Genomic DNA, 25,569 nt, shown 5'->3' with positions numbered 1-25,569 from the left:
TCGGGTTTTGATGGGAGAATAATTGATATTAATGGGAGGTTTATAAAAAAGGGTGACAAGAGGTGAGGAACAGGACGGTTGTGAGAAAAGATATGGTGTATGGTTTGGGACGGTGGCGAATAATCTAAGAGAGGGCTCCTCAACCTCTGGTCCGCAGGCTGCTACTGAGCCATGGATCATTAGCCTATAGGAAATATTGTTATAGTTGCAGGATTTTAAATAAATATGGCAAAAAAAAAAACATCTGTCACACTCACTGAACCCGAGCCTTAGTTTGATTCAACAAAGCAATATGTCAGTCCAGACTTGTGCCTAACATAACTTCACAAAAATAATATTTATATATATATGTGTGTGTGTGTGTGTGTGTAGCAACTTGCAGTACTGAAGTACACAGCGAAGCAAACAATATGTAAAAAAAAAAGATTTTAATGTTACCACGATTTGTTATAATGATTTTGCCTTATATATATATACACATATATGTACATATATGTATATATATATATATATTTACATATATTCTATTCATAAATTCACATACATAGAACACAAGCGAGTAAAGGAGTACATAGAAAAATATTAGTATTGGCACAAAGGAAGTATTATTTACTGTACATTCAGCCAATGAATCACAGGATGAACTCCATGTTTCTGTCATGATCAGACACGATCGGACGTTTTACACGTTATGTTACACGCGCACACACACACACGTCAGTGTGTTTGCTTGCAGTAAAGGGCAATCAAATACAAAAAAAAAAAAAAAAAGGTTCAAGTCAGCTGGTTGTGAAGGATGGCGGCGCTTGCACAGATCTATAGCACGTATGGATTGCACCCGTCATCGCCCCGGTTACGACCGCGTCGTTAATGCATACTGTAACTTAGAAAGGAATCCACCTCTGTTTGCCCTTGAATCTCAATCTGAGAATCTCGACCGACTAAATCCTGTAAACACACATGACTCTGTATGTACAGTGAGAAGCAAAAGCAAACAAACTGTGTGTGTGTGTGTGTGTGTGTGTGTGTTTGAGGAACAATGTGTGAACCTTCCCCAGCTGCCCTACAGAGGGGGGGTGTTTGATGAAAGTCAATCACTGTGACACTCTGCTTACCGTGCACTTCCATTGCGGCGGTTTCTATAGAGAGGAGAGCGCTCCGTGGTGCGATTGCTGGTTCTGCGAGACAGCCCGCTTTCAAGGCCGTACAATGCCTGAATGGCCAGAGAGACAGGTGCGGTCAGCGCTTACCAAAGGGGCAGCCCGCAGACGCACAGAGGAGACGAAAAAACGCGTTGGACCGGGGGGGGGGTGCTCGACGAACGTAACGGAGGCCGACTGGAGGTGGGTAAAGTGCATTTGCCGTCAAAACCAGTGCAAAGGTTAAATATAGGTCTCTGGAGGTACAAACTGCATATACAGCAGACGCTCAGTCACGTGTGTCATAACAGTACTCTGATGCCAGAAAGTAAACATTTCCGATAGACGGCACGACGATGAGAAAGTATTTCTCGGCGAAAGAGAAAAAGAAACGTTTGAAAGCGACACTCATGTCGTCGGTGGAGTAAACAAGTCATTTACACAACAGGTTTGCTACAATGGCCAGAATGTGAGAGAGTTACCGGCAGTGGACCCAGTGTAACGTCACCCTGATTCACCGCACTATTAAAATAGATGAATAAATAAATATATTTTAAAGTGCTATGCGATAATTAACGACTAAATATCGATGCCTGTGCCAAAAGAATGGGCATGTTTTTTTTTTTTCATTATATGTTAATGAAAACGCTCTGCTGTCGTGTCAGTGAGTCATGGAACAAAATATAAGTCTCAAACGTTTTGACGGGTGAAAAGTCGGACGGCTGATTTAGCGAATAAAACGCTCTCTAATACTGAGTCACAAAGTCGATGTGTTACTTAATATAATACACAGTCCCTGGTGATGTAACGACTGCCACTTCATTGGCACAAAATAACAATACTTTGGCTGAATAAATTATACAATAAAACCAGTAGTTTGTTGCACCGGATGTGGACGTGAAGAAGAAGGAAGAAGCTACAACTGCTCTCCCTAAAGCTGTGTGCAATAATGGCTAACAAAAAAAAAAACCCCTTCAGCTAATAGTCGTAAGCTTTAGGCTAACGGGCGACGTACATTAACTGTGCCGTACTCGGTGTATTACAATTCTTCTCACTGATGTGTTTGAGGGATAACACGCAGACATCACATATATATTGAATACCTACACTGTAGATACGTTCGCAGATAAAAAATAAATAACTTCAAACGATATCGTTTCTCTATATAAAAGGACGTGTTCTGTTTGTAGTGACATCGTGTACAGTCGAAACGATAAATGCCGTGCGTCCGTCGCCTCGGTCTGAAGGACGGTGTGGAATCAATGGGATACCTTGAGTGAGCTTCTAGCAACCATCGAAGCTGAGAGGCTAATGCTTACTTTGGGAGACGTTAGTAAGTTGTTTTGCTAAGAGAAAATAAGGCCAAAAAAAACATTTACAGCCAATCCCAACGTCAAATGCTTTGTTTCGCACGGCTACATGTAATACCTAGACTTGAGTTCATTTACAGACGGTTACAATACGTACATGGTGACCCTTTTAATAGCTGCTATATCTCCCGACTAATGCAGTACTCGCCCCTTGCGTTAGTGGGATTATATACATCATTATGTACTGTACAAGGTTACGGATAACGCTAGCTCCATATCGACTCCTGTCCCGTTAGCCTGCAGGACCAGCACCTTCATTTAAAGTAGTTTAGTCCTGCTACTAAAAAAAACTTCTCCAGGAACAGCTCGGAGTCCAGGACGGCGATGTGGGCGGCGCGGCCAATCAGGGTGTTGGCCGTGTTGGGCAGCGCGTGGAACACATTCTGGCGGATGAGCTGACATCCTTTGGCGTCTATGAGCGGCTGGAGAAGGCTGTTGATCATCTCGGTGTACACGGGTCCTTCGGGATATAAATGAGGACGATTATGGGACATTCAGAGGAAATAGTAATAATTGAAGAAATTGAACCAATAAGAAATGGAGTAGCTGATGATTGATCGCGATTAATCGTCAATAAGCATGCACTGAGAAGAAACTGCAGCCTGTGTATCTGCGCAGTCCGTTGTCGCTTCTTTCCCAATTTACAGTGATTAATTGCCCCCGATCGTTAGTGAAAACACAAAAAGTCAAATGTTTTCCTAATCGTATTTGGTAAAGAATACATCTCCACACGTGCAATTAGATTTATTTGGCTCATTATTGGGTATCGGGCTGATTAATGAAGGGGTTCATTATGCCACTGTGACTAATCAATATAATTGTAACGACGCTGACTTGGTTCCCGATGAGAAAAATGCCTAAACTTTACATGATCTCTAATTATTTAAATGGATAACGTTGATTATGTATAATCACGAACAGATGGAACTTCGGAGTACTGCGCTGCACAGCAACTACTTTCACTCTAGATACTGTGCTGTATCTGTGTATTGAAGTATCTGATATTTTTGAATGGCATCAAACCCCCGACCTGTGCTTCTGTCTCTCAGAGCCGTTCTGCACATCTCTATTCTTGCTGAGTGGAAGGGAACGTAGCGGTCCTGGGGAGACGCCACCAGCACCACGTTCTTAAAGAACTGGAGCCCTGTAGAACAGAGAACTGAGTTAGACTGCTGATGTAGAATGTGACGTAGTCTGGTAGTGTTTGTGTGTCTGAGAGAGAGAGAGACAGAAAAAAAGCGATTTTGAAGAGATTGTAAAACACAAGAAAAAAAAAACCATAATAGAGACTTGATAGAGCTGTTTCCCCCCCTAAGTCTCTTGTCAGTGTGTTTTAACAAAGTGCACTGGTGGGTTCACGGTGACAGCCTTTGGATCACTTTGTTAGTCTGCTGCATCTCCGAAAGAAGGAAGGGCATTTTTCAACTTTATCTTCCTCAATCCGCTGTCTGAGAAATGACTGCTTTCTTCCGTGTACAGAGAGGGGCACAGCCGGTCGGGCTGTGACTGATCGTTGGGGTTTTGTAAACTGATGCAGAGAAGACAGGGAAACAACATCTTCCTGGATTTTAAAACAACTGCTGGCGAATAAAAAGGCTGTCAACGCGACAGATCGTCTGGTTTCGGGCCTGTACCTGGTTTTTGACTCAGGAGATAGAGGAACGTTTTCCGTGGATCCACGTGATCTCTGAAGGTGAGCTGCAGCAAAGATCCAGATTTCTTTAGCTTCTGCATTAACCAGAGACCTTAGAAATAAATACAAACACATTAGTACAAATACAATACAATACAGTACAGTACAGGAAGTCCCGCCTCCTCGTGAACCAAGGCCTCACCCGTGCTGACCAACGTGCTGCTGTTGTAGAGCGTTCCCAAGTGTGGACCCGACAGCGAGAGGAAAGTGTGCATCCTGGGCAGATAGCAGCGAAACCGAGGCCTCGTCAGCACGGAGCGAATGATGATGTTCCCCAGAGAGTGGCCGATGAAGCTGTTGACCGAAGACAAACAGCATTCACAGAGATGTACGCTCGCAACTCGAGTGGGTGGCTAGAAAAACAGCGCCTCCAACGCTGCCGACCTCTGACACTGCAGTATCTTATTATAGAACGCACAGTAAGCGGTGTTTCCAGCAGTACTTCCGAAGGATGCTACGGGGACAGTTTTTAGCTGCGACTCGGCTGTAATTACGGCAAAATTTATTAACAAGCTAACAATTGAAGGCCTCTCAAAGGCAGCGGCTTAACGACGCCAGCAGAGGACGCATCTTTGGAATAAATAGCGTCTTCTCCGCATTAGGAGAGACTGGATTTATGAAGCTATGTGTTTTTGCTCGGTTTAATTGCCGCGCTGCTACCGCTGCACCCAAAATCCCTCATCACCACGGCTGCTTTCTCTCATCTGTCTCCAGTCAAACTAAATATAGAGGGGGAAGTACCAGATGCTGCTGTGGCAGTCCATTGCTTCTGACTTTGATTCTTACTCTCCGGAGAACATGGCACAATAAAGAAAGTTAAAAGACAATCCCCCCCAAAAAAAATAATAATTGGCACTTTGAGGGAAAATGCGTGTGAAGATAAATTGCCTCAGTTGATGGGGAAAAAGTGAAACACAGGCGTACAACAGAGCTCAACCTATCACTTCAACTCCAGAAATGTATTGGCACCAAATGATAAGACGTTCTCATCAATTTTGTTCCACTTATCCTTTTTCCAAGTGTACTCTGTCTATTAATTATCACCAAAACGTGCTCTGTTGGAGCAGGCCCTGCCCAGTACTGGTAAAAATCTACACACTCTGCTGCCATCTACTGGCTGAATAATAACCTACTGTAAAAAAAAGGAAAAAAAAAATTATATCCTTCTTGTTTTCCATAATGAATCAATATCAACTAAAGGAGTTGATGTCAGTGATTTGCGTGCCATTCAAATGGAACCCCTCACCTTATCCTCGCTATGGTGAGATTGTACAGCTGGATGTGCTGGATGATCTCATCCAACAACCTGTCAGTCATGGTGTCAAAATCTGCAAACGTGTCGCTCTGTAGGAAAATGCCAAAAAAAGAAAACCAACATCGTCAGCACAACTCTCTCAGTGCCCTGCAGCGGCACACGTTCTCCGTTTGCCCCCGTTGCTTTAATGCACGGCCGTACCTGGTTCCTCTCAGACATGAGGAAGTCCAGTCTAGATCCCGGCAGGCCTAACTCAATAAAAGTCTTCACCAGCCGCAGGTCTGCGCTGTTTCCTGCAGCCAAAATGAAATTACATACACATTTTTGAAATAAATCAAGGACAATGGAGATACTAAGACACTTTCTTTGGAGGAATGGCGCGGCAGACTCACCATCCAGGCCGTGGACACACACGACGAGGTGTATGCCGTCTTCGAATTCCTCGTCGTCCTCCTCGGGGGGGAAATAGGGCAGATCAGACGCTAGGAGAGGAAGGTCACTGTATAAGCTGGCCTGAAAGCTCAGGTCCTTGAACATCTCCTCTTTGGCCTTGTAGAAACTGGAAAACAGGGTGATTTTCGATTTGTGTTATAAATTTGTGTTATAAATCCAAATAAATTAAAGGGGTAAAAACAATAATTATTTAAGCTACTCACTTGAGCATGCGCTCATTGGTTTCCTCGTCCATGTTGAGAAGGTTTAACGAAGTCGAGGATATGATACCAAAGGAGCCCAGGGGCTGATGGGTGATCGGCGAGGTAGCTTGGCGGTTGGACATTCCGCTGATGGACGGGGAGTCTCTCAGCACAGAGGAGAATGGGAGACAGGTCGGAGCGCAGGACACGGACATGTTGACCACCTCCACCATCTTTTTATTCACAAAGGCCAGCCCTGAGTTGGGGATCTTTGAGGACTTGGGCTGGGAGTCACTGGATGGTATCTTACCGCAGTCTGTCAGTCCGCTGCGGTCACCGGGCCTCTGTGAGGCGGCGTTGACGTTCACGTGGAGGTTGTTCGACAGCTTCAGTTCCTCCTGGTCCTCAAGGCTCTCGGTGCTCTTCGATTCGTGTCCACACGGTTTGTTTTCACACCGGCACGATCCCGCTTCTGATTCGATCAAATGCACATTCATTAGCGAGACGTTTACCCCACTGATGTGAGCCAGATCATTCAGATTCTCCCCGTTCCGGCCAATAACACTTTCCATCAGACGATGGTCTGAGTTTTTGGCTGACTCGTCCAAACCCGTCCCTTCAGGGACACCACTTGATACTTTCATGGGTCTGCCTTTGTCCTGGTTTGATGTTTCAGAGCTAACAACAAAGCTAAAATCTGACGCTGAACTTGTTCCCAGCTCCGGTGATTCTGGGTGGTCAGAATCTAAATTGCTGGTCAAACTGGAGCAGCCGATCTTCTGCGACACCTGGTGTTTTTCTACACTCTCTGCCGTGTGTTCCAGTAGCGCCTGGTCCTCCTCATTGTCCTCTGGACTGCTTATCTGCGGTGCCGAGACAGACTTGGTCAGTTTGCTGATCTTCCTCTGATGCTGGTCCTCCTCGTAGGGCAGAGAGCTGATCGAGGTGAGTGACGCCTGGATGCCGGCGCTTGGAAGGCTGCCGTTGCTCTCCATCTGCAGGCCTTCCAGGGAGCTGCGGTGGATGGGGCGACGACCCACAATCTGCGGTGAGAACCCCCGCTCGCTGCAGCAATCCACCGGGGGTCGGCCTCGCAGCGAGGCCTCCACGGGCCACGCCACTGAGCTGGGTTCACTTTCGATACCTGAGTCGGAGATAACGGAGGACGAGCGCTTCATGATCTTAGAGCTCAAAAGGCCTCCGCGGTAGAGAGACTCTTTTTTCAGATCACCCGGTGAGGCGGATAAGACGTGGTGGACATGGGACGAGGACAGGCTGATGAGTGGAATGTCCTCACTGTCCCCATCAATGGAATAATTCAACGGCATTGCGATGTCAGACTCCTCCGCCTTGTTTTCGCTGTCTTCCACATGTGGCGCGTTTGCAGCACCGGCCCTTGTTCTGTAGTGAGCAGGAGACTCGTCGCTGCTGTCGTTAGAGGCCGTGAGTGAGCTGCGGTTGGAGCCGTGCACCAGAAGCGTTCCACCTCCACAGGTATCGACGTCACCTGGTCCTTTTAAAGTCCCTGCGTCTGCGTCAGGAGGGATCGGACTCTGGATCCTTCTGATGTTGGTGTGGCCGTCACTCTGCTCTGCTACGAAGGACACATACGTGGGCAGATCGATGCAGTCGTCCCCGTCGAAGGGATCCACGTGAATCGCTGGTGAATCGGCTGCTGGGATGCTTCTAGAAACCTCTCTGGAAGTTGTGTTGCTCTGCTCTTCGGTCGTTGGCTCGTGTGGAGCCAGGTCTGGATTCAAGGGTGAAAAATATACGGTAGATCAGTGACAGATAACATGGAATGTGATTAAGACAAAAGTCGTGTTTGTCCCTCGCACTACCTGTAGGTGGAGACTCTATAAATCTGTCCTCGAAAATAATAGGCAGGCTGTTCCAGTCGCCGTCGATGTCCAGGCACTCAACGGGTAAAGGAGGCATTTTGGTCAGGTAGTCTGAGCTTCTTATCTCCGCGGCTATTTGGCCGTGTCTGTTGATTCTGAAATAGCAGAGTAATAACACAGTGGCGTATTTGTATGCGGCAGACGCATTATCTATTCTTTACTCATACTCACAGTTCCTCTTGAAAGGTAAGAGCTGCCTCTTTTTGATGTTCGGTGAAGAAATACGCCTCTGAGAACCTCCTGACCTGGTTTTCACAAAACACACCATTATCCAAGTCCAACGTTAAAACTCTAAAAAAAAAAATCTCCATTTATACAATGAAAATGTCTTGTCAAAGAAATATTCAACAGGAGGTCTGCAGACCCTAGGGAGTCTGTGGATGTATTGAAGGGGCCCTAAATTTGTGTTCAGGTTTTTTTTATATTTTTTCCTCATGTTAAAAATAAAAATACATTTACTTACACACAGATTTAAGTAATGAGACATAAACCAATGAGACTTTTAAAAACAACACAAAACAGAACGTGTTGTTCTACCATATATAACAGTAAACTGCACCTTCCTGGAGACTCAAACATATGGGTCGCGGGCCAATACTGGCCCACTACGGTGTTTAATCCGGGCCTGATTGAAGAATTTTGATGATAAAAAAAATACACGAACACCTCAATTTTAGGACGTTTTTTGTACAAAAAATATATATCTAATATATTTGTACTTCTTTGCATGAAAACAAAGGGTACATTTAAGTAGTTTGCGACCTCTGAACCAAATTGCACTTGAGGTTTGTGTGTACACTAGTAAATCCACAGAACCCATTTATGGGTTTATTTAATGGCTGTTTCTCAAAGCTGATGCCAGACAGTGGCTGACGTCTCCTCAGAACAAGAATGTTCAGTGCAGTGTGGCAGACGTTTGTTTAATATTCTTGTAAGACCTTTTGAAAAAAAAATTGAACATGACACGCCTTAAGGAGCTGCTTACACAGCTCAAATGTCAACGTCTGCGGAAGCATTTCTGATTGTTTTCTCACTTTTGTGCCGGTGTGTGGGGTGTTGAAATGGCAACAGAGCCGTGACACCGGCTGTGTCTGTGTCAGCAGTTACACAGTCAGTAAGTCTGACTTTGACGGGGTGCGATTCTCACCCTGAGCGTGTGGTGCTCCTGGGCCAGATAGCTGAGGACGTGGGGGTTTAACACCGCGGTGTCCAGGAATCGGCTCCACAGAGCGGACAGCTGGGAGCAGAGCTGGCTCACGTCCCGGCTGATCTGCTCCGCTACTTTCTCCTGGCCCTCCTGCATCTGAGGAAAGTTAGAAACAAGTAGAGAATCATGAACAGATCATGGGCCGTGCAGTTCTTATGTCTTGTTTCAGTCTTCATAGGAATCCACTGGAGTTTTGCTCGAAAGTTAAATGGATTCGCTTTGTAATATTTTTTTATGGAATTTAAACACTTCAAAAGCCAGGTTTGAAAAGCCTTGGTTATTTAATGATCCGTTTAATCTTTGACATCATTTTCTAGACTTGGTTTTACACTGCAGTTATACTTATATTGATTAATTTTCTGTGCAGCTCTATTAATCTGACAAGACTCGTACCAGAAGAACATTTCGATTTGTTCATTTTAGACAAGGACATACAGCACAGACAGTAAGGAGAATAAAAACACTTTTTTGTACATGTATGACTGCAAAAGTTAACATCTCTACNTATATATATATATATAAATGAATGTAACAAACCTGTAGTTCTATCATGAGCTGATTTAGAGTCTCTTCTACTGGACGCACCTCTGTTCAAACAATGAGACATGCATTTGGGAAGTTATTACAGTGTCATGAAGTCATGCTATATATTATAGTTTTTTTTTCTTTTTTTCCTAGAGCTTAAAACAAAACAAACTCAAAAAAGAAATTTTGTGCACAAGCAGAATAACGCTGAAATTGTATTTGTAGTAGAAAAACATTTTTTTAAACACATCTAATTCTATAAAATCTTTTCAAAATAAAATGCAAATCTAGCCCTCCTCTATACCCACCTGTGTCACAGGGAGTCTGCTGCAGCTGTGAGATTTCCTTCATCAGTGCAGTGTAGTAGGTGTGCAGCCCTCTGTGAGCCGCCAACAGGAGGCGACAGAGCCTTCGGTGCCACGTGTGAACTCTCTGCAGGCAGTTTTCACTGGGCACATAAAAGCTCCCCTGCAGGGAGACAGAGCACCCAAAGGAAATGTCAGCCGCTATGTAGGTCAGCGCTCACCTCTCAGAGAAAGACGGCCGGGGCCTTAATAATGGGACGTGGAAGCGCACTTGAACTTTACGGCCTAACCGGTGTATAGGCTTGTCTCTGACCTTGAGTTGAAAAGACGGCCCTGTCTGAATCGCCAAAGTCGTTGTCGTTACTTGGAAGATCAAATGCAGCGTCGGGAACAAATGGGCCCTAAACACAGCTTGCTGTCAGCCGTAAACGCACATCAGTATGTGGATGTGGCACGAGAGGATGTTACCCATCCTTGTTATGACCTTTAAAGGTTGACAACTTGTGGGAAGTTGACCCAGAAGTTTTGGCAGGCCGGTTTGACACGGGTTAAAAAAAAAATGAATAAAATGAGATAAAAACAGAGCGTGTTGTGGAGATAAAGTATTAAAATGAGAAAAATATTCCTGCAAGTATTTCAATTGGAGTATTTGTTATGATTTTATACCTTTATTAAAAGTATAAATATTAAATATAGTCCTTCTGTATTTGAGAGAATAAACTTTAAGACTAGTTGTAATGTGAACCTTCCTTCCAGCAGATGGCCCTCTAACAGTGCAGTAGAAACAGTGACTGTATTTGATCAGTTCACAGCAGGCCTTTAGGCTTCAGCCACTGATTTTTCTGAAGAGCTAATGCTATTGTCCTGGGCTTCGAATCATCTCTTAGTCCCTGACCTAACGCAGTCCACCAAGCATTGGAGTTCCTCCCATGGCTGAGATATTTGTGTAGCGCCAGCGGGACTCAGAGCTTTGAAAAAGCATGCAGCACCCAGCGAGTATCTGAGGATGTACTGTAATTTGCCCCGGGCGACTTCAGTCTCCAGCCCTATCATCATACCTGTGTGCGCTCTGTAATTGCAGCGGCGCAGTATACCAAAACCAGGAAGGAACATCTGTATGTTTACTTTCATAATTCTCTTTGCTTTATAGAGGCCTGCCAGGATCAGTCTGAGCAAAGTGCAAAGAAAAATAGTGATTTTTCTTTTTTTCTTTTTTTTCTGCATCAACTAGTTATTATCCCAAAACCATAGTTTCTCTGCGTGCTCGCAACGCTCGGGTTTTACTTCAGCTCCGACCCACCTGACGTGGGAAATTTAAGGTTTTGTTTGTGCAACATTACAGCGTGTTGTGGTGACGGAGAATCCTGTGGAGGAAGGGTTGAACCGCTAAAAGAGAACACCAGGAAATGTGACATATTTTCAATGTAGTTGTCCAGGCATTTTACTTCATCATCTGCATATAAACGATTTGGAGTCAATTTAAATCGCTTATTTTAAAAAAAGAAACATTTAAAGACATGAAATCTTGACATCAGAAGGATTTGGAAACAGAACATGAAGGCCAGAAGTGAGACGGGTCTCGTGGTACGTGGCACTTGTGAGCAGAATTCATTACCCTGATCAAACGAAACCCCCCTGCTTGGCTAAACACAGAGCTTACTAAAACGCCCAGCCAGGGTTGGGTGTAAAGACCAGGAGGAGGAGGAGGGGAGGGGGCGACCGGGGCACTCATTAGGAATTTACAGTGAAGACTGTGACGAGAGACGCATGTGATAAAAGGGTGGGAAAAAAAAAAACAAGCTTAACAACACGGTGTGATTTATGGGCAAACACGGACTAAGACTATACCAGCGATACCGTCAGAGGTAAGAGGCCTTTCTAGAGCCAGCCTCTGCTCAGGTGTGGAAAGTTCTATCTTTGTTCTTACCACTAATGCCTTCTGGTGCGGTGTGCTGCGTGGAACGAGTGCAGGCTACGTAGACCACATCAGTGGTTCCAGCGGTTGTGAAAGGGAAGAGAGTTCTCTTCAAATCTCCCACGTCCCCATTCAAAACAAAGAGAATCTATGTCTGACCTCATTTTTACATAAAGCTCTCAGCGAGTACATTTTAAAAAAAAAGCCGCAGAGCAACATATCCAAATGTTATGCTAACATGTGATAACACATTTTTTGGTCAGATTTTTTTCTGGACAGACACCAGGGATGCTCAAATGAATAAATAACAACAACAAAAAAAACTTTTGAAATCCAGTCAGGGACCAGATTGGGCGGTTTGGCCTTCCAGGTTGGGTCCGCTGGTCGTCAATTGATAATCACTGTAAAACTTACAGTGACAACACTAAGTCAAGGAAGAAATTGACCCTCCCTCACTTCATGCTTCAATGTCACCAAACCAGCAGCAGGATGAAGTACCTCAGAGATGACAGGTTTGCAGTAGCCGGCTCCAAACACCAGGTTCTCCACAGACATGGCAGACGGATCACTGGTGCTCTCTGGGGAGCTCTTCCCCAGCCAGGAGCCCTTCCCTGTCCGTGCAAAGCTGGAGAGAGAACAGAGACCACACGTGAAGTGAAGAGCCAATTGTTTCTGCAGAGACTGAAAAGCCCAAAAGCCAGGACTTTGACAAAAAAAACCTTGATGCGATTCCTTGCTCATTTTCACCTGATTAACGGCTGATGTAAGGCAACCAACGAGGCGTGTATGGACACGGAGATGACGGACAGGTGGAAATAGTCGAACATGACGGGGACGTGGTGGTGGAGGCCTTTGTGCGGGTGGAAGTGCAGGCTGAGGGTACGAGTGCTGATCAGCGGGACAGTCAGGATCTCTGCCAGCCTGGGAAGGAGACGTAGGGACAGATATTTCAACGGTACACAGATTAGAAATAAAACAAGGGATAAATATCTATCTATCTATCTATCTATCTAAATATGAAATACTTTGGATGATGGTACACTTTCTAGAAATCCACTTCAATGTGTACTTTTGTCCCGCGTCACTGTCTTCATTTCCTGTTTTATTTTGTGCCTCGTCTTTTGTGCCACTTCCTGTCCCTCCGTCTTTGCCGCCCCTTTAATTCCCTGCACCTGCGCTAATTTTCACCACCTGTGTTTTGTTTGGTTTGTTTCCATTCCCTTGTGTATATTTAACCCATGTCCTTTCTACCCTCTGTGGCACGTTGTCTAAACACCCTGGGACAGTACGATGCCCTTCGTTGAGCTTCCTAGTAAGTGTGTGTAAATAACACACATGTTTTGTGTACCAACATTGTCTGAATTTCTGCTTTATTACATTGCCTTTCCCTGGATTTCTTATCAATGTCTCGTCTAATTTTTTTTTTTTTGGGGGGGGGACAGCAGTGTGATATCGGCTTTTGAAACTCACTGTTGCTCAATGTCGGTGAAATGAAGATCCAGTTTCAACTGAAAGTCCACTTCACTCAAAGCTTCCTCCACCTGAAAGTAATCAGTACAGTGGCGTTAAAGAAAAAGGTAAGAACTGCATCTATCCAACCATAATACATCCCAACAGACACAGCACAAACTGTGACAGGATGTGTTTTTGTCTGTAGCTATCTGTAAGGTAAACTGTTAGCTATAGATGCTGTTCTGACTAAAGTTAACCAACGTCTCTTTGCCCCTTGAACCACACGGTTACTGTTGATTGGTCAATCCAATGTCCAGTTGCTTGCTAAAAAATGCATGATCAGAGTCTGTTTTTCATCATCCTTCCCACGGTTGAAGTACATTCACAGAGACAGTACATCAATAGGTGTCAGACGGATTTTCACTCCTCGTCATTCGAGACGAGCATGGGCCGTCTGGCGGGTGGAAAATGTACATCTGTCAGTGAAAGAGCTGAATTGGTGAAGAGTCGTTAAACTCAGTAATTATCACGATTTCCTCTACTGATAAAGTTGTTTTTTTAAGCTGAAAATAACTATATAAATAACTATTCTGACAGTTTGCTTCAATAGGCCAATAATATTTAAAATAAATATTTTTTTAATTCATATAACGTAGAATTATATAGACATATTAGCAGTTCTTAAACAAGTGGTGAAGACTAGTCTATAGGTAGGACATGTCGGCTGTGTGACTCACCCGCTCGCCGTCCAATAGCAGGTGGACTTTGAACATCATACAATCATTGACCGCGATCTCCTCATTTCTGTAAAGGATCTGAAATATCCGGCTGAACACGGTGCCATCGCGAACGCCCGCAGAGCTGAAGCTGCAGTCGCCTGATTTCAAAAACACAACCACAGTCAACAGTGGATTGGAACGGCGTTGATTTTGTGAACAGATCAGAGTCAGACACAGAGAAGGAAACAGTGGGTTCGTCAATGTAGGTTACTTTCCTCAGTATTTTTTTTTGCCCCAGTGACACATATTTAAGTGTGTATTCTGGCTGCGTTCAGTTACTAGACGCCACATGACCTGCATCATGTTACTAGAGGCAGACGTTCTTGAGTAATTCGACTGTGGCCTTACGACAAAAATACAAAATAAAGGTCATAACGAGACTTAAAAATAAATATATTCATCATTAATTTGAAAAAATTACACTGTTTATTTCCCAAGCTTTTTAGAGAAAGTTGTTGTCTGTTAGACAAATGGCCGAGCGGAGAAAGTCAAACAAGATGCTGAGATTTTCACAGGATGGACAGGATTAGAGATGAGGAGATTGGACATTTAAGGTGAAGATGGTTTGGAGATAGAGAGTTTAAGGTGGATGTTGGAGATGGAGTTGCCGGGCAGGAAAAAAATATGGAAGCAGCTGAAAGAAGGATTAGTTTTTTTATTATTATTATTATTCATATAGTGATTGTTAAGAAACAAATTGAGCAGCAATAGGACTGGACTTGATGAGATAGCAATACAAATAAAGTTAATGAATGAATGATGAATTTATAAATTGATGCAAAAAAAAAACTATAAATATACAAACATTTATACTGCAACTATATACTTTCAACCGTCGCGGCCTTTAGTCTTGTTCAGCAAGAGATCTGATGATGTAATGATGACGTCATCCTGAGAGCCTTTGATGTAAAACATGAGATGTGACAGCAGAGTTTGTATTCATGGTCTGCATGTCCATCACGCGCTTTTATAAGTGGCGTACAGACAGGAGTGATGGCGATAAATACAGACCAGCAGGAGGCCTGTCAGCCTATGAGTTGCTACCCATGGCCAATGGCTTCGCAATTAGAACATCGGTCAAGTTCAATGGAGGCTTCAATGGAGGCCGGAGACGGCAGCTCTTATTTCATTATATGGACGGTGGACATTGCCCTTGCTCTTCCAAGGGAGGAAACCGACAGTTCGGCTGACCCCGAAAAGGCCGTGAAAAAAAAGGATACCACTATGGTCAGAGGTCACAAGCGGGAACGGTGCTACCACCTTGAATACAAGCTTCTGCCTGACGACACTGAGGCGGTCGCGATCGATGTTCTAATATTTGGTCATGTGGCTAAAGTGTACAAAGATAATGAGTTCCAGATCATGTACATGTGGCAAGAAGGGGATCAGATGTGGATCAGTTGGACCCATAGCTATAGAATAGGTATTAATAGAGACATCTTGGTCAGTCTGCGCCCTCATAAGGTCGTGTTGAAAATATGGAACAGCGAGGAGAAAATGTGTCCCAGGGCTCGCTCGGACAAAAACATTCGATTTTTACACCTGGAAAGAGCCGTAAACACGCCGGACGACGTTGAGGATATGATAAACAAACTGCGAATCACTTGTGCGAATACTTTCATTCCAAAACACAAACGCAAGATCCCTTTAGATTGTTCGGAAACTGCCAGGCAGATGGCAGCAAGTTTCCAGAAACCGAGAATTACTCCCTGTGAACTTAAAGAAATCAGAAAGTATGGCGCTACAACAGTGGAAATCAACCTGATTCACTTTTTGGCCGGCGAAACCTCTGTGACCGAGTGCTTTCCAGTCTGTTCATCTGATGTGTTTGAGGTACTGATCAACATCTCCCTGGACAATGATCTGTTATCTGATAAACTCAAAGTGGAACTCAATCCTCTGGTTATCACAATTTTGTCGGCAACCTCCTTGCCGTCGTCCCCAGTGCCCTTCCATGAGCTAATGGAGAAATGCACGCCCGTCTACTGTCAGTATCAGTTTCACAACCTGGGCATTCACACCACAAACTATCACAAGCACGAGGCTAAAATTCATTTCAGAGATGTCAACGTCGTCCTGACGGGCTTGATGAGTCCTCATGAGTTTAAGGACTTCCTGGCCAGCTCACCTTTGCAGATAGAGGTTCATGACCGTGACAGGAGGTTGGAGGTAAGAGAAGAACCAAACAAATATCAAAAAACGGAAGGCTCGTTCAAACAAAAAATAGACATTCTGAACCCGTACGGCATTGCTTATCTAGATTTATCCGAGATACTATTTGGGAAAAAAAGGCTAAGGGTGTATTTACCCATCAAACATGGCCCTCCGCCACCGAAAGGACCTCTGCAGGTTGACAGGAAAACGTGTGCCTGGAAGATGTCGGACACAACCGCCCTCAGAGCTCTGCCACAAGGTCACTACTACAACGCCAATTCTCAACTCAAAGTTCAAGTCGAGATAGCCCACCCGCTGAATACGAGAGATAGCAGCGGGTCCTGTGACGGTCCGTTTGGGCGCATCATCTACCTCTTCGATAACAAGAACCTGGACATTAAGACGAAACTGAGATCGGAGATCCTCCGAATCAATGGATCAGCTTTCAATCTGGACTCGCAATCGTTGGAAGGCATAGAAAGAGCTCTGTCCAATTTCATATGTGATGAGAAGAAGGATTTAAATTACGTTACTGGATTCCACGTGCTGGATATGAAGACACACATATTTGTTCTTGAAGGGCTAAAGCAAAAGGCAGTCCAGAGACTTTTTGAGGCCGTTCCTATAAACCTGAACGCTAATGAGGAGGAGTCAGTCATTGTTCTCTACAATTCAAACCTGGGTTTTTACAAGCGCATCTACAACTCGTTGGATGTGAGTCTGAGTCCGATCTATCTGATCGAGTCACTACTGACCGTCATGAAAGAGCCACGGATCTACAACAGAGCCAAAGTCCCAGAGCCGTGCTTCCACGCGTTGTCAAAACTGAGCCATTTGTGTCAACTGAGGGAACTGACGGAGGTGGTGAAATATGACCTCTTCCCCTCGGCGGACATGATTGTAAGCATGAGCAAAAGATTTGGCGTCTCTGCTGAGCTTTGGAAGCTCAAGACCAGCTCAAGTACCGAGATTGATTCACCAACCCGACTGGCCAGGATGAAACGGAAACTGCCACTGGAAATCTACAACAAAGAATATGCCAAATGGAAGCTGGACTGCCAACAGGTGCCTTTGAAGGACTTCAATCGGGGACACCTGCGATTGATAAAAAGCCTAAGTGAGAAACTTCAGAAGCCAAAGGCTGCTGTCATAATAATTGACCAGGACGCAACCAAACCGGCACACAACTACAGCATCCAGACATTCAACTCAAATTTGCTAGCCATGCAGCTACTCCAGGATGAAATGGCAAAGTGGCCAGGGCGCAGGTACACTTACAGTCAACAGTACCACAGTGCAACGCTGGCTTTCAGGGACGCGATTTCTAAAATCCAACCAAGCTGCAGGACCCCCTCCAAGGCCTGGTTCTCATATTTTGGCAGCGACAGAACCAAAATGAACACTAAATATTTAGATGAAGCTCGCGTGGAGGAACTAAGGTTGTCATGGAAGGAGAACATCCTTCATGGACATTTGCTCAAGCAAACGCGAGTAAGGAAGCAGTGGAGCTGGAGCCAACGTCATAATAATTTCGACCTCTTCACCAAACCGCCTCCGTTCTTTGATATGCTGTCTCTGACAAAGGAACGCAGATTTAATGAAAAGCAAATTACTAAAAAGGAGCATGAAGAAGGGACGGCCAAAGCTTTGGAGAGCTGATGAATTGATCCAGTCTGATGAAGAAGACTGTGCATCAACAGGTCAAAGGTTAGGGCTAAGCTAGGTGTGGCAATCATACACAGCAAATGTAATGAATCTACAACAAAACTCTTTTTAATTGTGTCTTTTTTGCATGTACATATACAAGACAATTGTTCGGAAAGAGAAAGCAGACAAAAAGTGAAAAACTTTTTATCTTTTTTTTTTTTTAAAGTGTCATTTATGCCCTTTACTTTGACTGACCTTTGGCCTCGCTTTAATCCATGTATCCAGTGTAAATATATTAAAATACCTAAGTCAGTATAAAATGAGTGACAGCAACCACCTTTATACCAAATAAAATATTTCTATTTTATTTTTGGATTACCACATATAATTTTGTTTTCAATTATAGTTAAAAATTACCAAAAAACGACAAAATTACATCAGTTATTATCATCCAGCACCCGACTGTGGTCAAACAAAATATAGTTTTATTAAAAACAAGATTAGAAATGTAGATTTTAAAAAAAAGGATAATAACTGATTTCTTCGTTCACCTTTGACCCCTCGAACTTGACACGGTTCACAATTTAAAAAATGTTTCAACGTATCAAAGAACCCCACGGCTCCTGGCATTTCCAGGCAGTTGACATTTCGACTCTACACTAATTCCATTACTGCCTTTTGGCAGTGGCATTTCCAAAGCAATTTTTAAAGGCATGTAAGGTTTTGACATCATGATGACATCACTAAGTCCTAAATGGCTTTAAACCTTTGAGGATGAAGTGCACAGTTCCACAAAAGAAGAATGTTAACGCCACCAAAGGGAATCAGGTGGAGGCCAAGAAAAGTAGGAGAACTACCCCGACTTGTACAAAATGTTGGTGCATTTCCTTTTAGAGCAACACCAGGAGGCCACGCAGCTCTCAGCTGCGGCAGCTCGCGCCCGCCTCACGGTGGGGGTCCAGACCGACTACAGGGAGAGTGAAACCCAAACAGAGCCCTTTAGCCCGGAGTATGTGATCCACCCTGAGGTTGGTCAGCCGGAGCTCCTGCAGTTAGCATACCTGACATGGGGTCAGGGTCTGCCCGCAGGCGTGGCCGAAGTGGAACTGATAGAGCGCGCGCGCGCCAGACGTGCTTGGGAGGCCACACTTCCTTCGCTTGACGACCTGAGTCAGCTCAACAAGCGCAGGGAGATGATGGAAGAGATGGAGGTGAAGGAGTGGAATTTTCTGGCGGAGGAAATTCAGAAGTTGCAGGACACTCGTCTGGCTCTGCTAAGAGACCTGCTGAAGCAGAGGGACGAGGCGGAAAATGACCTGGCAGAGGAAAAACTACATCACATACACTTCAAGCTGCAAAGCATTAAGGAAATCAAACTGCGGAAGATTCACAAAAACTACGTAGATAAACTAAGAAAACTGGAAGCCAAAAGAAGCGCTATGGAAGGAAAGCCAGACCAACGTGGCCCAGATTTCACAGATGAGAGCACTCACATCACTCCGATCAACAAGGCTTCGTTCACCAGGAGCATCGATGATCTGAGAAGCTACTGCAGAGAAACGTACAAGGGATTATCAGAGCTGGAGGCAGCAATCGCCAACCTGGTTCCTAAACCACGTGAAAGGAAACCTCAAGGTAAAGTGGACAAAAAGAGCCTTGTGACCAAACCCCCTGCAGAACGGTTGGTAACGCTGATGAACAGATACAAGGCCCTGAGAGAGGAGCACAAGCTGAAAAAGATGGCTCCAACTTCTCACGTCCCTCGCCCCGTCACTCCCACCGTGAAGGAGCCACCGGAGAGAGAGGAGAAGATGGAGCTGGCGGTCATTCAAGTGCAGAAACTACTCAGAGGACGCAAAGTCCAGAAGGAAATGTTCCGCGGCAGGGAAAACTGCGCTGACGTTATCAAGGAGCTAAGAGATGCCCACTCTCTGCAGCAGCAGCAACAGGGAGCAGAGAGCTCATCACATTCATCAACACCAGAATAGCCAGCATGTAGCAGACCACTCTGGCAGACCAGGTTCAAGGTAACAAATGGTTAAAGTGGACAAAATAACTCTGGATGTGCTGACCAACAGGGCAAAAAGGGAATGTCCAGGAGGGAGACGAGAGTTTTACGAAAGATTCAGAGTTCACCAAATGGACCACTCGGGGCAGTGAATGGAATTGGAATTGATTTGAACCAAAGCAGTTAAATAACGGGGAACAGGACTGCCTTGGTTTTTAGGAGATGTTTTACCTCTGAACTAAGAGGCTACAAACCGAAACGTCTGCTTGAAAGCAACTCAGTCCAGTTGCCTGGTACTCTGCTGTATATAAAAGCTGTGAAATGATGACCAGCGTGAATGAAGTGCTGTACATCCCATGCTTGAGAGCGAGTTTTTCAACGGGAGCCAGGTCTTTGAAATGGTTTCGTCTCCGAAATGTTTAAGTCATTGAGAAATGTGAGAGGCCTAAAAGCTAAGATGGAAAAATGTCTGGAAGATTACAGCCCTGCTGCAGAGAACGTTCGACAAAGGTGTGCAGAAGATTGTGTCACTGGTAAAGATGTGTAACTTTCTGTTGTAAATAATATATCCTTTAAAATATTTTGGATTATTTACTTTTTTATTTTTGTTTTTTTTTTTTGTGGTGTAGTTTTTAAATAGAGGAAAAAATGAAAATACTGCCCGGCATTGTTCAGCTGAATTCAGATTTTGGAATTTCATGTATTTTATGGTAATAAGCCACATCTTGTTACCGTAAGTAATATAATATAATATATTGCAAATTTCTGAAGTCAAAAGTGACCCTGGTTTGTGATTGTGTTAGCATTATCGTACCAGACCAGGCTGTGGTTGCAGTGGTGCACGTCATGTCGCAAAACAATCGCAATGCAGCTTTTGTCCTTCTCACTTTATTACGGTATTCCACGTGATATTGTTTTTCACTACAAGCCGTATACTTCCAGATTGTGCAGTGGTGCTGGCGCAGAGTTAGGGACCAGCTGCAAGTTGTTAGAGCGCGAAAGAAACGTCCTGCTGAGAACGCTGCTCTTTCCTGACACACCTGTAGGGCTGTCGTCAAACGACTGGCGGACATGTGACAGACTCTGTATGAAGGAGAACGGCGGCATAAATAACTGGCTGGTTGCGGTACACGCGTCATCCAAGTGAGTGGCACAGACCTTCATTTGCAATTCATTTGTGCACACGGAGCACAGACTGCTAAAGTGTCAAGCAGACACTTTTCCAGAGAGGTTCCAGATTACTGCGAGAGATTATTTCCCCCGGTCTGTATTTGATGAATGCTTCCTGTGCATGTCTGCGCTTCATCCTGTGATTTATAGGCTTATAGATAATGTTGTGTGAGAAGAAGGGCAGCTAAAGGCTTTCAGGGCAGCTTAGTTATTACATTTTACAAACGGCACGCCGCAGTGGGACGCGTAACACATAACAGAGAATTTGATTTTCGTTTTTCGTTGATGAACGCTGAGGGAGACATGAGGCGTGGCGGTTTGTCCCCGAACCAAAATCTTTATTTGACATGTGTATTACTAACCACGTCATAAAAACAATAAACGTGACTATAAAGGTAAAGCCGAGCAAATCAGCAGCATCGATCACCTACTGCAGAGTCACCCGTCATCCCTAGCAGGAGTCATGGAATCCAATATTGATTCCAGGTACTTCAGCACAATCGTCTTATGGTGTCGATTTTCTCATCACCCTCATGGGAAAAAAAAAAAACCATAACTATCTGCCCTACATTGCCTTAGATATACAGTACAAGTTAGTTAAGGCCCATACAGTAAATGTCATCTTTACGTGACATCAAAACCAACACATAATATCCTGGGGGATTTTTTTTCTACACACACACACCATGTCCTCAAACGATTCCCAGAAATAGCCTGAAATAATGGTCTGCGGCTCAGTGTTCCTCTAATTCACATTTATGAACAGTCAGCCCCTACTGACAGAATGTGGTCCTCGCTCGCGCTGCTAAATCACACCACACACACAGTGCGCCGGTCACGTCCGGCTAAAAATAGCACTATTACTGTGAATTAGTATGGCCACCGAAACGACTTCAAGAAGCCGGGGGACCCAGAACTGAACGGCCGAGCGGGTTCAAAGAACACAGTGTGACGTCCAGAAGAAAAGGAGTGTGGATAGAGCTTAATGAGCTGATGTCTTAATTAGAAATGCAGGAAATAATAAATAAAACAGTGAACAGGGTAATTGAACTCATAAGTTATGGTTAGTAAAATACATGAAGTCTTTTTAAAAATATTGTGACTTTGTGGATTGGCGTACTCGTCTTCATTGTGTGTGTGTGTTTGTTAAAAATCACGTTTCCCTTACCGGCATTTTCTTGAGTCGTCGTTATCAACCTGTGTGGAACTCGGGGCGAGACTTGCAATCCTGCTCGTATCTGGTAGAACCTGGACAAGAGGAGACGAACAAGTCACACATGGAACTTTGAACTCTTGGAATTGTCTCAAAGTGTTTGTGATTGTCGTTAGTTAAAGGACGTTTCCACATATTTAGGCCACAGATCATTTAAAACATTATTGTTTGTGAAGTGTTTTAGTTCGTCTAAAGGCAGAGAAGGTTGGGATGAGTACACCGTAGTACTGTAAGTTAGTACTACACCTTGACTAAAGCTCAGAAAGAGTCCTTAAACGAGAGTTCTTAAACGAATGGATTTGTCTGCATCTAAAACGTCTCTCTTTCCTTCCCTCTTTTCTTCCCTTTCTCTTTGCCCACCGTTGCCAGAATGTTGCCTCAGTGTGTGACTTTTATCCTGTACTGTGAATTTAAACATTGTCTGCATATACATTCCTCACTTTTGACATGAGGACAGACATGAAAGTTCAAAGGGGACGCTTAAAAAGATTCCCTTCTGCAATAATCCCGGCTCTGTCCCTCCATTAGCGGAGTGTAAGTGCTCGTTCGACTCTTTTTCCAAATCAAATGCAGATTTAATCTCCGATTCTAATGCAATCCGTTTACAGCCGGGCCGGTGAGTACGCAGCTTCGCGGCGGTTCCTCCGTCAGTCTGCTGCAGGGATTAGTATCGACTGCAGCAATTAGAATTTGAGCGAAGACGTGTGCATACAGATAGGGTACATGGTCTATTTATAGCTCGACGCTTTTTGACTTTTACTCTGAGGTCCAATTCTGTTCAGGGAGAGATTGGCCGTTACCAGAAGATATGGAAACGGGTGGTAACGACGTAGTAATGGATTCAGATGAAGGGATTATCGAGGTAGAGTTCAGTCGACCCACTTATACTTTGTTTATTTTGCTCCTAACGTCTTTCAAGATGGCTGCTGTGAAAACAGCCCATTATATAAAATGAATAAATTATAATATATTCTTTTATGACCTTTCATATGACTCTCTTGTACAAAAAGACAATTTAGAAAAAGTGACGATACCGTGAGGCGCATCACCTACCCTCTTTGAAAGAGATCCACATTGTGAAACTTGTGTAGCTCTACAGAAAACTCCAGCGTTCCCTGTACTTCAGACATGATATAATCCCACACATTACCTGTCAAAAGACGAGACAACAGGTTAATACGCCAGTTCAGACACATCGGTACCACATGAGACGGGCATGCGAGACGGGAAAATGCTAATGATGACATTTCCAAAGGCTATCTCTCTGCTCCGTCTGGGATATTTAGTTGTTTGGGGAATATTTGTCATGATACTGCAGGGACAGAAAATATAAAGGAAAAGTATAAAGATAAGGTTTGTATATACAGTATTTTTGCTTTCAAATAAACCCTACATCATTTTATTTGGGCTTCCAGGGCAATGATTCATCTTTTCTCTGAAGAAGTAAATTTCATTCTGCAAATAGGGTGAGACGCGTGTCCTCACACTTGGCAGGGACAGGCGTCTCAACCTTACTTGTGCTGATAAAATGTATTATAACAGCTGTGCCAAGTGCACTTTTATATATAAAAGAGAGAGACAGAGGGAGGGGAAGAGAGTAAGGGTAAGTAAGGGTCGGGAATTTTTTATTTATTTTTTATATAAAAACAGACTTTTGAAGAGCCAGCAGTGACGAGGACAGACTTTATTTGGAAGCGGTGACAGAGTAAAAGCAACAAAGGCACCCCGGCCAAAAAAATTTAAAGTCACCTTCTGCAAAGCTGGGGTGGAAAATGTCCAGCTACACTTTAGTAATTGTGATATGTTTTAAAATAAGACGTTACTGACAGCTTTTTGAGCACAATTTCAGCCACAAATAACTCACTGCTTCACAGTCTAACCACAGGAGTGACATTCACAGGTGAATCTGAGAAATTTTGGTTCGGAGGCATGACCTCTGATCATCTGTGGTTTGCAGAAATGTAGGATAATAAACAATCTGGACAAAATGACACGAGGACAGAGGAGAATCCATTTCTACAAGAATTTTTGGTTCGATATGAAACTGATTACGTTTTTTAAATTTTTAATAACATATAAGTCCTAACAAAGTACCGTATTTTCTGGACTATAAGTCGCTCCGGCGTATAGGTCACACCAGTGCCCTCTAGTGGCTGTTAGTGTGAGAATAACAAACATGTGAAATTATATATTTTAAGATTAAAGTCGTACCTGAGTATAAGTCGCAAACCCAGCCAAAGGATGAAAAAAAGTGTGATTGTTACCATGAAGGTACAAAGACGTCTAGTGGACTGGATCACATTGAGTCCCAGCTCTATTTCCGCTCAGTGATCACATGACACGAATGGATCAGTCGTGTGTATCGATATATCAATACCACGGATCCTCCCATCTCCGGTTCCTAGTTATCTTTTAGCTTAAGGACACGGGGTCTGATGAGCAGTCGCTGCTGTCTACTGCAGCAATGTGTACTGAAACACCGAACAACGTGTACACCATCAAACAGAGGTCCACGGTGTCTGTACTTCATGTCCTTTCTTAAGCATCTAAACCAATTTGCGTCTACAGTACCAGGACTCAGCAGACAGCCACAACAACAACAGGCTCTCCTGCATATTCATTAATGAGCTAATCCAATCGGCCGAGCCGAGACCAAAACACCCGGGCCCGAGCTTCAAAAGCATCGACTGTCATTCATGCAGGCAGGTTATGTTCCGCGTGTGTTCTTTGGCGTTGATAGAAATGTTAATGATGAAGGAGAGCATGTGGCAGCGGACAGGAAATGGCAGAACGACTCACTATTTCAGGACTAAATTTGTTCACATTGTCGTCACAATCTGTGGAAAGACAATTATTTCATTTTCCCCTCATCCTCTCTGTAATAGTGTCAAATCCCTGAAGGCTGTTTTGCTTTTTCTACTATTAATATTTTCTACCATATTCTTCTTTTCTACATTTTTTTCCTCATTCAAATGCAACACAAGGTATAAAAGATTGACTATATTTATTATGTTTAATTTTCTGGTTTTCCTTTTTTAAATGCTGTTTCACACAGTGTTTAATATTTAATGTGAATAGTGTTAAAGGCAGAGGCTATTATCACATTATTATGAACGTTTTTCTCAAAGTAATCATTTGCTTCTTATGAAATATTCAAAAGTACATGTAAGTATCAAGGAAGGCCTCTCACCACTGGTTTGG

The 25,569-nt window shown here is 43.9% G+C and overlaps 3 protein-coding genes across 3 annotated transcripts; 2 read left to right on the top strand and 1 right to left on the bottom strand.

The window, feature by feature from the left end:
• Positions 1-443: 443 nt before the first annotated feature.
• fam135b (family with sequence similarity 135 member B) lies at positions 444-23,750 on the bottom strand. The gene is made up of 19 exons (XM_008331374.3): positions 23,422-23,750; positions 22,324-22,403; positions 14,135-14,274; positions 13,416-13,486; positions 12,693-12,866; positions 12,444-12,570; positions 10,034-10,193; positions 9,738-9,787; positions 9,141-9,296; positions 8,165-8,238; positions 7,934-8,088; positions 6,114-7,842; positions 5,850-6,016; positions 5,659-5,750; positions 5,449-5,546; positions 4,345-4,496; positions 4,144-4,254; positions 3,540-3,653; positions 444-2,969 (listed from the first exon to the last, which is right to left on the bottom strand). The coding sequence occupies exons 1-19, from the start codon at positions 23,613-23,615 to the stop codon at positions 2,764-2,766; spliced, it is 4,050 nt and encodes a 1,349-aa protein (XP_008329596.2). The 5' UTR covers positions 23,616-23,750; the 3' UTR covers positions 444-2,763.
• Positions 15,113-18,331, top strand: cfap92 (cilia and flagella associated protein 92 (putative)). The gene has a single exon (XM_008331371.3). It carries the CDS (start codon positions 15,170-15,172, stop codon positions 17,987-17,989), a length of 2,820 nt encoding a protein of 939 aa, XP_008329593.1. The 5' UTR covers positions 15,113-15,169; the 3' UTR covers positions 17,990-18,331.
• On the top strand, positions 18,777-23,770 carry LOC103394181 (cilia- and flagella-associated protein 91-like). The gene has a single exon (XM_025065031.1). The coding sequence runs from the start codon at positions 18,850-18,852 to the stop codon at positions 19,963-19,965; it is 1,116 nt and encodes a 371-aa protein (XP_024920799.1). The 5' UTR covers positions 18,777-18,849; the 3' UTR covers positions 19,966-23,770.
• Positions 23,771-25,569: the final 1,799 nt, after the last annotated feature.

This window comes from Cynoglossus semilaevis, chromosome 18, assembly GCF_000523025.1.
Source record: "Cynoglossus semilaevis isolate Cse_v1.0 chromosome 18, Cse_v1.0, whole genome shotgun sequence".
Taxonomy (NCBI): domain Eukaryota; kingdom Metazoa; phylum Chordata; class Actinopteri; order Pleuronectiformes; family Cynoglossidae; genus Cynoglossus; species Cynoglossus semilaevis.
Note: the sequence above shows the minus strand (reverse complement) of the source record. Positions and strands in the feature narration are given on the sequence as shown.

Bases quoted from the DNA above. Each gene is read 5' to 3' on its own strand.
- cfap92 (XM_008331371.3), top strand. From the start codon at position 15,170: ATGGCGATAAATACAGACCAGCAGGAGGCCTGTCAGCCTATGAGTTGC.
- LOC103394181 (XM_025065031.1), top strand. From the start codon at position 18,850: ATGTTGGTGCATTTCCTTTTAGAGCAACACCAGGAGGCCACGCAGCTC.
- fam135b (XM_008331374.3), bottom strand. From the start codon at position 23,615: ATGTCATCATTAGCATTTTCCCGTCTCGCATGCCCGTCTCATGTGGTA. The intron at 13,487-14,134 runs GTGAGTCACACA...GATTACTTTCAG, and splicing joins TGCTATTGGACGGCGAGCGG to GTGGAGGAAGCTTTGAGTGA. The intron at 7,843-7,933 runs GTAGTGCGAGGG...CCTTGAATCCAG, and splicing joins TATAGAGTCTCCACCTACAG to ACCTGGCTCCACACGAGCCA.